The 13,287-nt window shown below is 38.5% G+C and overlaps 1 protein-coding gene across 7 annotated transcripts in view; it reads left to right on the top strand.

Annotated features, from left to right (window-relative positions):
• The window catches only part of WDFY3 (WD repeat and FYVE domain containing 3), a 288,188-nt gene that overhangs the window by 232,626 nt on the left and 42,275 nt on the right, over positions 1-13,287 (top strand). For all 7 annotated transcript variants that reach the window (XM_074950515.1, XM_074950519.1, XM_074950513.1 and 4 more), the window contains 4 exons: positions 1,850-2,032; positions 7,605-7,762; positions 9,204-9,281; positions 10,949-11,176. In XM_074950515.1, the coding sequence (XP_074806616.1) occupies positions 1,850-2,032; positions 7,605-7,762; positions 9,204-9,281; positions 10,949-11,176 (647 nt within the window). The remainder of the gene's footprint in view (positions 1-1,849; positions 2,033-7,604; positions 7,763-9,203; positions 9,282-10,948; positions 11,177-13,287) is intronic.

Here is a 13,287-nt window from a genome sequence, read left to right as displayed (position 1 = left end):
GAAAATAAGAAACACATAATCAGTGATTTCCTGTGGAAAAGTTTGATGCAAGTTATTTGCGTAGTGTCACACTGGATCTCTATGTCAGAGGCAGATATAGAATCCAGTTGTCCAGGGTAGCATTCAACGGCCTTCAACATGAGATTATCCTTTTTCTTCCTGCAATCCCTTGCCTCCTTCTCTACACACCTTTCAACTTGTACAACAAATGAGGCAGGGGACTTATAGGCAACAGCCTCCTTTACTAACACAGCTCTGATTCCTCTCCAGAGCAGGTCCGTACTATGCATTGAATAAAGCAGGAGTCCTATGGAAATAAAAGTATGTGATCATGTAATCAAAGATGGTATCAAAGTGCTTATGCACAAAGGGGCTGAACTGAGGTTGCACAGGCACTCTTAATAGTGGCATTTCCTAATTTTTGAGTGCTTGACGTTACAAGCTTAGTAATGTTCTTTTTAACTTAGGGATTTTTTTGGTGTAATTTGCTAGCTTTTTAAAAAAGGAAACTGAAAATACAAATTCAGTCATGTGGCATCACACTGACATCCACATGCTTCTTCATCAGGGTTGGAACCTTTATATCCACCACACATACCTGTGCCACTTGAGCTATTGGAGTAACTGACAGAGGATGACAACCCATTATTGTTATGTGAACCAGCACTAGGAGGGGATGGAAACACACACACTTTACCCAGTGGGTTTCATAATTCTTTGCTGACAGTGGAGAAATGGTGAAACTCTGGAATCCTGAGTTCCATTCTAGGTTTCAAAGGGAAGTGACCACTTCTTCTGTGTCCCGTCCAACCCTCCCCTGTCCTGTCTCTTCCCGGTTAACCAAACCCTTTCCAAATATGCTTGGTCCGTATCACTTAAAGCATTATTTTAAAATGGGAGGAGTTTAAGTCCTTAATGATTCTTTTTTGTCATCTTTCTTATGCCCTGGAATATCTTAAGGGCACAGAATACTCAATCTCACAGACTAATGGTGATGAGATGTAATACTAGTGAAGAAAGTCTGGTTGGGAGCTCAGTTAATCCCACTCATGCTACTGATGATATACCAGTTCAGTGTTCTTCATTGGTAGCTTTCATAGGCAGAATGTAGGCAGCAGCCTTCAACTAGAACATTGTATCACTACTAATAAAACCAGAAATATGCTGCCACAGTCTCAAAATGTAAGCTACCTCCCTCACTCGGGGGCCAGTTTGAGGAGGAGATAAAAGTATGAAATTAAGATAATACTTAATGTGGAAAGGAAGACATGATTCAGAAAACAAGACTGAGTCCCGGATTGATTATAGGTATTGAATGCGCTGAACAAATATTGTAAATAATTTTTTTTGAGTTGTCACATGAATGTTCTTTGGTTGTGTTTGTGCCTGTTTGTGTTTTGCTTCCCACAAACAGTTATGAGTTCAAGGTTAACAGAATGAATGTCAATTTAAAAGTTACATGTGCAAGAATTTCTGGAAACCAAATTTTGAATACGCATGTCAGTATATTTGCAGTGGACTTGTTGACTCACTCATCCAATCAGGAAACAGAAGCAATGCTGTGTGACTTAACTTAAAAAAAACACAACTAAATCAACACAGCTGGAATGCTGACTACTCAGAGAGAAGTGTTTGTGATCACCAATCTATGGAAGGAGAAAATTTGTCAAAAAAAATTGGTCAAATGCAAAGAATTTGAGGAAAAAGCAATCTGGTCACAGACATTCTGCATGTGGGGAATACAAAGCCGCCTTTGTCAGATATATATTTTAGTATGAATTAGTCACTCAGCTCATTAATACTTACTGTAAAACTGCCAAAATTATTTATGATCTTTTTACCTGTTTAGGTCGCCAGCTTCTTTTAAAAGCCATAAACAGAGTATGGACAGAGCTGATTCACAGTAAGAAACAAGTTTTAGAAGAGGTATTCAAAGTCACACTACCTGTCAATGACCGTGGCCATGTGGATATAGTTGTAGCAAGGCCTTTTATTGAAGAAGCAAGTTTAAAATGCTGGCAAAATCACTTGGGTAAGAATAAATGTGAAGATATAGTATTCCAAAAAATATCAAATTGGTCTGTTATCTTCTACACCAGATGTTCAGTCTCATGTGTTTTGTAACCTTAATAATGAATTTTGGAAGTGTGTGTTCTGTATATACGTTATGGCACTTATTGGTAGATATAACTACAATCACACCAACACCTTTGCGTAACAAACTGGCATATGTTTCTCAAACCATGGTACAAATTGCAGACCATTACACAAACAGATATTTAGCAATAAAAGAGAGACAAAATAATATGCACTTGTAGCATAAATAAAACATGATAGCATGGGTTAAAAAATTTATTCTCTCTTGTTTGGGAAGACCTGTACAACTCATTTGTCATATGTCCACCTCTTGTGAATAAGGCACTTATCCTGTACTTGTGGCAGCAAAAACATCCTAAATTCCTAGATTTGTAGAGTTTACAGTCAGAAGGGACCATTAGATTATCTAATATGATCACAGGCCATTAAGTTTCACGCAGTTACCCCTGTACTGAGCCCAATAACTTTTGTTTGACCAAAGCATAACTTGTGTTTGGTTAAAGCATATCTTCCATAAAGGCATCCAATCTTGATCTGAAAACATCAAGAAATGGAGAATCCACCATTTCTCTCGGTAGTTTGTTCCAGTGATTAATCACCCTCACTGCTAAAACATGGTACTTTATTTCCCATTTGAATTTGTCCTGGTGAAGCTTTCAGCCACTGGTTCTTGTTATGCCTTTCTCTGCTAGATTAGAGCCCTTTAGTATCAGGTGTTTTCTTCCCTTGAGAAAATTTTCTTCTTTTTTGATGAAGTCACCTCTCAAGATTTCTTTTGATAAGCTAAACCTTTGAGCTCTTTAAGTCTCACAGTAAGGCATTTTCTCCAGCCCCTGAATCATTTTTGTTGCTCTCTTATGCACCCTCTCCAATTTTTCAACATCGTTCTTAAAATGCGAACACCAGAACTACATGTAATATTCCATTATCAGTCTCACCAGTACCACAGACAGAGGTGAAATCACCTCCCCTTTCCTGCTCATTCCTCCCCTGTTTATAAATCCAAGGATTGCATTAGCCCTTTTTGCCACAGCATCATATTGGGAGCTCATGTTGATTTGCTTGTCCAGTATAACTCCTAAATCCTGTTCAGAGTCACTACCTTCTGTGATACAGATCTCTATTCTGTAGATATGGCCTGCATTTCTTGTTCCTTGATGTATAACTTTATTAAAACACATTTTGTTTGAATGGACCTAGTTTACTAGGTGATTCAGGTCTCTTTGTATGAGTAATCTGTCCTTGTGGTTATTTTTTGCCAATCTTTGTCGTCCTCAAGTTTTGTCAGCAGTGATTTTCTGTTTCCAAATCATTGGTGAAAATGTTAAAAAAATGTAAGCCTAAAATTAATCCTGGCAGAACCCCACTAAAAACACTCCCATTGGGTGATGATTCCCATTGAAGGCTACTTTGAGATCTGGCAGTTGGCAAATTCTTAATCCACTTTGCTTTAAATCCCTATAGAAGTGTAAGTATATTACATTTACTTGTATTCTCCTCAAAGACTGAAATCAAGTCTGTTTGAGAAGACCTGTTTTCCATAAAACCATGTTGACTGGCATTAATGATATTCTTATCCTTTATCACTATTTCTTATAAGGTGATTTCTGCTCTAGAACTAGAGCAATGGTTATTATTCTGTGCATTCCAGTCTCATTAGTTATAACTCCTCTTATCTACAAATTTTTCATAAAATTTATTCCAGTATAATTTTTGCAAAAATACCATTTGAGGCAAGTCTGGGTCCTGAACATGAGTAAGTCACATTGTCAGCAGCTCTGACACTACTGTTCCTGTGTTAATGTTCACTAAACAAGGATGGGGAATTAAACAAAGGTTGGGGTATTAATAGGAATTAAAATATCTTCAGCATTGTATCACGGTGCTATAACTGCAGACTGAAAGAGGCGTCTGAAGCCGATAGCACTGAACTATTTGCTGGTTTCACATTTGTTTTATTGGACAAGGTTAATCTCTATGGGTTATTGTTTATTCACATTTGAAAAGAAACAAGTGCCCAGTGGAATTTCGGGACAACAATCCAGATTAGCAGTAGGTTCCTGTTAGCATCCCAGAAAGGACAGTATGAGTCCAAGCTCCCACTCATTCATTTCAATGCTTAAATTTTCACAATTTAGTTAGGTCTTTTCGAAACAGAGAATATTAAATATGGTTGCGAAATCAGTTAAGATGAGGAAAAATGGACAAATACTCCTTGTGTACCAATATGGTATAGTGTAACCTGGCCTTGATGACAGACATGGTGTAAAAACGGTTTGCATGGTTCTTTTCCTCACACTTTTTCCATCACACCTTGCCATTCGCAATACTTTGTAACCCAGCCAAAACTTTCATTAACATTTTGTCTTGATTAGTCCATGCTATCATTTTAATTTTTTAATTTTAATTTTTAAAATGATTTAAATAATTTTTAAATGGCAGGCATTAAAAACTAATTATGGAGAGGCTGGTTGTGACTCTATAATTAAGGTGGCTTTCTGAAATAATCTTAAAATTCTTGGTTTTCTACATCTGGCTGGGCTTTCGTTGTAGAAATTGAGTGTTTACGCAAAAATTGTCAGAGGTGAATCTTCAGTAGATCCATCTCAATAGGTAGTTTTTGAAAAGAAAACAGGGTAGACAGGAGGCTGTATGTAGAAGCCTGAAAGGAAGAATGGGACATACAAGGAAAAGGCAGGAAGGATTAGGAGGGAGGCAGGCTGGTGGAGAGGGGATGAAGAGGGATAAAATGGCAGCTCCCCCAAGCTCGGTGTCAGGAGAGGGTGAGTGGAGTCCCCTTCAAGAAACTAACAGGCAGGATCACATATTTCTGAATTGAAGGTTGCATATTGAACCTGAAATGATCACGTATGGTAGTTGCTTCCCTCAATGGCTCAAAAATCAGACAGCAAACAACAAAAGTGGAGTGGTGGTAGTAGCAGTACTTCTAAAGCTGCTGATCTTTTATTTATTTATTTGTTTATTTATTTATTTATTTATGGTCAATTTCATGATTTCAGGGGACCTAAATGATTTTTAGATTTGGCAATACTGCTTCTTTCACCTTTCTTTGTTTCCCTGCCACAACCCCCAGTTCTCTCTCTTTCACCATATCCCACCTCCTAAAATCTACAGCAGTAAGAAGAAGGGGGCAGGCAAAGCTCCCTTGGTAATCAGAGCTCCATTATTGAGATAGCCCTGGGTAGGACAGACTTTCCGTGGTTCAGGTAGCAATGCACATAACACATGATGCAAAACGATAAAATTAAGGAAAATAAAAAATAAGCTGCTTAACAGTATGCATCATCTATTCCTCCATGTGTAGACACAGGACTCGTTGCTATTACAATACACTACAGACCTTACACCAGAGCCTGAACTCAACCTTCATAGCATGGCTGAGTTAAGGCATAGACACTATAGACCTGTGCTTAGGCTCCAGCTCCTGCAGACATGTGATTAAGTCAGAATCTAGGATTCCATTTATTTAAAATTAAAATTAAGTTTCTAGTTTCAGGAAAAGCTTGACAACACAAGCCAAGCATATCTGAAACAGTGTTCTGCCTGAGTCTGCAAACCACCTGAAACAATGGTTCTAGGAGGTGTGCATCTCACAGAGGTTGAGGGGTGCATCCCAAGTGCATCCACAGCTCTGGGGAACTCTACCAATGCCACCTCAACAGAGGACTCCCCGTGTGGCCCACATCCTACCCATGCAAGTGTGTCTTGGCTGCTGGGTCTGGCCCAGCCTGCCGCCACCCCTCCCTATTCCGGGGAGATGAAGGGGACCCCTGCTGCTACTCTCAAGGGGAGATGGTCCCTGTTGCTCCTTTTTGGGGGAGGGAAAGCTGACCTCATGCTGGCCCTTGACTCCCAGAGGAAAAGGAGGCATCTGTCATCTCCACTTCAGGTGGGAGTTGGCAGAACCATGGTACAGTTTTGGGGCGTCAGAGGGGACAGTGTCATAGTATGTCTAAGCACCATATTTCCTTGGTCCAGCCCTGGCCCCTATGGATACCAACCTCAGCATCAGACTACTCCCTCAGCATCCCTTCTGCACGCACACCCCCTCCATCATGCTACCCCATTGTAACACTAGTTGTTGTTAATTGGTGTGTTTTGAGGGTAGTTTGGTAAAAAGAGTGTTGGATGGCTGGCAACCTTCGGGAGCATGGTTAAGGGTGTGTAGACTGTGTTGTACAGTAGTTATAAGGTCTGTGCCTGTGGGTAGAGTACAAGAAGCTGTGCACTGTTAAGTGGGTTCAGTTCTCATTTCCTTGCTTTTCTGGTTTTGTGTCCGGTATCTTATGTGTGTAACAATCATACCTGTTCTACGCATTGAAAATATTTGTGAATTGATGTAGGTTCCATATAAGTAAAAGCAACAAAAGTATGAGGAAAGTGTTTGAGAACTGCAGCTGAGCTGTCAGTGTCTATTCTCAAAATCTTCAGGGCAGAGGGCTGTGTGTTTTTGTCTGTGTTTAGAAAGCATCTTATTGGGGATTGCCACAATATAAATATGCTATTTATATTTTGAAAGCCCCAGCCTATCCAAAATCTGTTAGAAGCATTCCTTATTACTTATTTCCATTGTTTATAATGTGAAAGAGAGAATGAAACTTGTCAGCTCTGTAACTTACCTTTTGGTTACTGACTCCCAAAACAAGCCTTCTTGGAAATGCTCTCTACTCCTTCAAGAGAGGTGCAAATAAGCATAACGAAAATGAGATGGAAAAATATTTTGGCATACCTCCGTTATTTTTACCTGGGAGTCTTCAAATTGATACTGAATACACAATTGATTATTCTACTTTTGCTGTCTCCTAAATGATAAATTTCTGAAAGAAAGGAAAAAAATAGCTGCATCTGTTCCACAAATTTAATTTCAAAATGCACCATTTCTATTTTTAAACCAATTTCATCTAGAAATCTTTTTCTCTTATTGCTAGAGAGACTCTTGATTGTTTCTTCATAATTTGCCTTGAACATGTGTTATAGTAAAATTTGAGAGAACTTTTTAGTTTAGCAATACCTTTCTGTGCCATATTTCCACACTTGGATGGAATTAGGTATGATAAGTAGAAATAGCTGTGTGGGGAACTCGTATCATGTTTCAGGACAGAATGGAATGCCAACAGGAAAGCCAGATTTTCAGATTTGGGGGGGAAGGGTGGGGAGTAAATGGAAAGAGCTCTGTAATTGAATTTCTCTTCCATGGTATAAATGTTTGTCAAGAACAAACTGAGAGAGGTCCCTGGGTACAGTGAACATAAATGCATAGAACAAAACCTACCCCAGAGTTCAGGATTCTATGTGGATCCATCATGCTTTAAGGCGGTTGTTCTACTCGTTAAGAACCTCGTTGACTCATGGTTAACGCTATCTAATTGTATATGAAAATTGTTGGTCATTTTTTAATTTTAAGAAAAGGGGGATGGGAATCGTGCTTGGCTACGTAAAGTGGTAATTCTATAAGAAAAATAACATCAGCGCTCTCTTTAATATAGCCCATGAGAAGAAATGTATCAGTAGAGGGGAATCTTTAGTTCCAACCACACAATCGAAGCTTTCACGGGTCAGCAGTGGGTTTGGCCTTTCCAAGTTAACTGGATCAAGAAGAAACCGAAAGGAGAGTGGGCTCAACAAACATAATCTCTCTACGCAGGTAATTTGTATTGTTTTATTAAAGGTCACCTGTAAATACTTGGGAGAAAAATCCAGCAATTTCACACTTTACTGTATGTGATGAATGCCCCAAGTAGCAAGGGATAGAGGAGAAAAAAGTACCTTTTCCCCCCCTTTCTGAATATCCAGACTTGTTCACTCCTGCTCCATAAGGCACGCTAGTAAGCCACTTTAAGCAGCAAGTTATTCCATTGTAGTCAATGGAACTGCTTACATGCTTTAAGTTACACCTGTGCTTGAGGGCTTCAATAGATTGGGTCCTAAACTGGTAATGTTACATCATCCCAATTTGCAAAATCCAGCTGTAGTAAACTGGAGCCAACCCATGGAAGCAAGGTGGGTGCTTGCGTTTTTAACAGTGTTGTATGGTTTAGTGAAGTTTGATGGTAGGTTTCCTTTAAAAAGCATTACACTGTCCAGCAGTATTTTCTTTACTACAGAATACAACTCAATAAAAGATTATATCCCCCTGTATATGTCACAATAAAATTGTTGACTTCTGAAGCACCTCAACCATAGAATATATTAAAAAGATATTAACTTTACAAAACAGCACAGCGTTGTTGGGGTTTTTTTTTTTAAATTAAAATAAAATAAATTTTAAAACCCACTCAGCCTCACGATAACCAGCAGCACCATTGTTGTTTGCTGTCACCAGTGTAGTGTATGCTATGGTATCTCTTCAATGAGCATGAATTAGTCTGGATGTTAGAACAGAAGAAAAAAGTGTATCTGGTTGTTTTAGCAGGTTGCTAATGGGTTCTTTCTTCCTCCGGGATACAAGTAACTGCATCTGACTTCCTTTGGAGCTGCTCATGTTCTGCATGGTGTGGAAGAGTAGAACCCTAGGTTGCTTAGTAGGTATTCAGTGGCCTGTGTGAAATGAATTGGTGGTCTAGTCCATTTTATGGTGGACAGGTGCCCATATCAGAAAAAAACATCACAGGTGTTCTAACTGGAACCCTAGATGTCCAGAGTGGAAGAGGGGCTAAAAACTGAACAGGGTGAAGAGTCATGCATTGGCAGAAAGCCATAGAACACAGAGGTCTTCAATCTCCATAGTCTGCAAACCAGGCACCATTCATAAGTTACCTTTTCTCTTTTTAAATTAACTGAAGTTTTAATTCATTTATTTGTTTAATGCTCCCTACCCTTTGGTATTTGGTGTATTTCTGGGGTGTTTTCTAAGTATTTGCAGGTCACCATTAAATAATACCAGCATGTGTTTAGCTTAGTTCAGAAAATTGATCATAAGTAAACTAAAGAATATAGTTGTATTAAATGGTTTGAAATCAATCTGATATATTTTTAAGAAGAAATTGATCTGTATGAGAGTTAAGGTGTGTTATCCATATATTTTGCAATAAAAATCTACCTTTTGTAAAATTGCTTTCTATATGTTCTGTCTCGTTTATGATTAGGAAATTTCCCAGTGGATGTTCACTCACATTGCAGTGGTTCGGGACTTGGTAGACATGCAATACAAAGAGTATCAAGAGGTAAGGGAGTATCCAGGGAATTAATTAGAATTAAGATGAGCCTATTAAACTGCATATACTGTCTCCCTAAGACACTGTACAAACACATAGTAAAAGAGTCCATGTCCTAAAGAGCTTAATGTTGAAACAGATAAGACAGACAACGTGACAGAGAGAGAGAGAATGGAGGCACAGAGAGCTGAAGCAACTTGCCTGATGTCACCCAGCAGGTCAGTGGCAGAGCTGAGACTAGACCCTAGGCCTCCTGATTCCCAATCTGGCATCCTATCCTCTGAACCACTGCCCGTTATTAACATGGGTTTGTGCATCAAATTAAAAAGAGATGCATGAGTCTTTCAGTACATTAATGAGGAAAACCTTTTTGTTGTAGCAGTCGTTGCCCTTTTCATGTAATTTAATAAAGAAAAGATATACTCTGAAAATAGTTTTCTAGACATTGACTTATTTATATAAACCATGCATGGCAATGGTGGTACTTGTGGATACATGTAAAGAGTAGTCAATTGGACATGGGACCACTTTTGAGATTGTACTGGTGGGTAAATATTTCTCTGTAATGGACAATGAGTTTATTACATATTGGTTATTTTAATGTTTACAGTTTTTGCTTTAGTATTTATAATAATACTCAAAGCATCAGATGGGAAGTTAAAATTATAAATTACATGTAGATGCTTTAAAAAATGAAATAATCTGCAGTAAGGATTTCTGCAGTACTTAAACATCTATGAACCAGCGAAGCAATTCCTTCATGGGTAAAAGCAACATCCCATCATACTCCAGCTGAAAGGTTGTTTTTAATTATCTTTGAAGTAAGCTTTGGGGTTTCCAGTCTGGCAGTCCCACAAGAAAAGTAATGTGATCCACAGGAAATGATACATGATTTAGAGCAGATTTCAAAATCTTTTTTCTCCAGTATTAGAAATATTCTTATGCCGTTTGGGACAGAGTATCCTGTCCTAACATTTCTGCCGTCCTGTAGCAGTAGTGGTACAGACACACATTCCATACAGATAGTGTTCCATTTTATAACAGAAACAAGATTGTCGAGCAGTTGTTTCTAATCCTGGTATCTATAGACAGTAGCAGCTGTTTACCAGATCTGTTCCTCCTGAAATGAAATCACAGAACCTAGCATTTTCTGCCAAACATCCAGCAAATCACATTTATGGTTAGGATCGCTTGCTGAGCAGCATGCTCTAAATTTGAGAAAACAGCTTCCTAGGGGAACAACCACTTGGAACCAACTGTTAATATAGAGCTAGTAGTTAATGTAATATCTTTATTATGTTTATGTATGAACAGTCAGAGAAGGGATTCAAAATAGAATTAATTTCTTCATTCAACAAAGCCCTTTCCAGAATACTTGCATTAATGTTATTCATCTTGTACGTTTATCATTTACAAGTAGCTTTAATTTAAAAAAAGAAAAAAGAAGCAGGCCCATTTGTCACTGACAAAAAATGCACTATAAACCTTGGCCATAATAAATTGTTGCTGGAAATGTAATTAAAATAGCATTGAGCTGCTACTATAACTTCAAATCAAACTCTCTATTAACTATATAGTATTGTGCAGTTGAACCACAGTCATTTCTTTGAAACCAGAAGGTCTTTTGAAATGTTATTTTGCCTTGGTTGTTAACCTGTAAACCTTTGTATTTACAGCGTCAGCAGAATGCATTAAAATATGTGACAGAAGAGTGGTCTCAAATTGAGTATGAACTATTAAGGGAGCGAGGTTTGTGGGGTCCTCCCATTGGCTCCCATCTGGATAAATGTATGTTGGAGATGACAGAGGGACCCTGCAGAATGAGGAAGAAGATGGTACGAAATGACATGTTTTATATTCAGTATCCTTACATGCCAGAAACTGAGCAAGAGACAAATCTGCTGGTAAGTGTACAGTATTTGAGTGTTTGTAATAGTTTTTAAGCCTTATAATTCTGAAGTGCAGTGTTTGTTTAAAAAAAATGCTCATCACAATTCATGAATTCAGTCTAGTTAGTATTACTGAAACTGGTGGGAAGATTAGCATGATTGGAATGTTAAAAATCCTGCCCATAACCTATGTGGGAGGGATCAAGTGGGCAGAAAGAGAGTGAAACGGCTCTGTGTCAAAAATAATACTACGTTTTTCCTAGTCATTAACAGCTCAGAAGCAAATTATCTTGAGTGCTTATGGATTGATGTTTGAACAGATAAAGTGCAAGCGGGGGTACTATTAGGTGTCTGCTACAGACCACCCGTGACGCTAGAGAACAGGATGACCCACTCCTTAAGCATCTGTCTATATTGTATAGCAGAAAAAAACTGTTGTCACAGGAACTTCAATATAAATGATGTATGCTGGAGATCTCATGCTACCAATACTAAGACACTCTTCAAATTTCTAAAAATTGTAGATGACAAATTCCTGACGCAAAAATGTTGCACCCACCTTGGGCAAATTCTATATTAGAGCTCTGGACAGGTAAAGAGGAATTGGTAACAGAAATAAAAATTAGTGGTTACTTAGGTGCAAGTGATCATAATTTGATCATTCTGTTTACACATCATAAATGTGAAGTCCAAATCAGCAATATATATACACATTTGGTGCTTTAAAAGGCCAGTTTCACAAAGCTGAATACAATTTAACCAAATTGATTGAGACTGTAAACAAAAAGTGTCTATTATAATTGGAAAATGTTTAGGACCATTTTACTAGATGCTTAAAAAGCAACAATTTCACAATTGAAAAAGAAGACTATGCTAGTTAAAAATCCAGTAAGTTTTAGAGGGCAAGTGAAAGAACCAATTTAAAATAATAATAATAATTAATAATATTAAATAAATGGGAAAAGGGAGAAGTCGATAGCAATGAAGACGAATTAGAAGCTATGAATTGTGGAAAATTCATAATGGAAGGAAAGGGACACAAGGAGAAATCTGTGGCTTGCAGAATTAAGGACAATAAAAATTATTTAAGTATATTAGGAATAAAAGGTATAGGTCTGTTAGTAGTATTAATTTCATAGAGTGGTACATTTTCAGAACATTGCATGAGGAATTCGTTCTTAAAGTTTTCATGCATATTAAATTACCAGTGGCGTAGCTAAAACAGTGCAAGTGTTGCAGTCATGCTGGGGTCCAATAAGATGGAGCAGCGCTCCGGCACTTCACCTGATGCGTGGGGTCGCTGTGCCACTCACTCAAATTTGACCTTGCCACCACTCCTTACAACAGAGGGGCAGCCAGACCAAATTTGAGTGGTATTGTGACAGGGTCTGCAGGGGTTGCAGCGCCATTCAGGTTTGGCCCAGCCACCCCTCCATCATCACAGGGACAGCTGAGCCAAATTTTGAGTGGTGTTGGAACCTGGGCAGGCCAAACTTGAATGGCACTGCAGCCACATGCACCAGTTTGCAATGCCACTCATCACTCAAATTTGGCTCTCACTGAAGTTCCCAGGATGGTGGGTGAGGGTCTGGGAGATGAGTTCTTGGTGGGCTGTGGGGAGTGCTGGAGGGGGTGGAGGGGAGTTGTGGGGCAAGTGGGGGATGCTGGGAACCATGATGTTGGATGTAATCAAAACTTTAGATTCTGGAGTTGGAAAGGAGTTCCCTAATCTGTTATTGCACCATGGCCCTCTAGAGCCTTGTTACACCACTGTAAATTACTGAGAGATTTTGGTGAGAAGTGTAATTTATCTCATCCACTTCAGTAATTCTGAGCAAAATGGATATCGTATTCCATTAATATAGTTCAAACTCTAGGCCTACTGACCTAGATTAGTGTGCACACCTGAATTGCACACATGAAAATACTAATACACATGCATCAGTGTGTTTTTATGCACATGTGCCCTTTTGTAACACGGACAATTATTGGTTCTCAAAGAAGGTATGTGTTCCCCATATTCATTTTGGAAGTCTCTCTTTTCTTGAGAGAATCCTAATCATATAGAAATGAGTATTCAAGGTTTTATTTAAGAATTATGAATGAAACCAATTAATAATGCAATG

Source organism: Natator depressus, chromosome 4, assembly GCF_965152275.1.
Source record: "Natator depressus isolate rNatDep1 chromosome 4, rNatDep2.hap1, whole genome shotgun sequence".
Lineage (NCBI taxonomy): Eukaryota > Metazoa > Chordata > Testudines > Cheloniidae > Natator > Natator depressus.
Note: the sequence above shows the minus strand (reverse complement) of the source record. Positions and strands in the feature narration are given on the sequence as shown.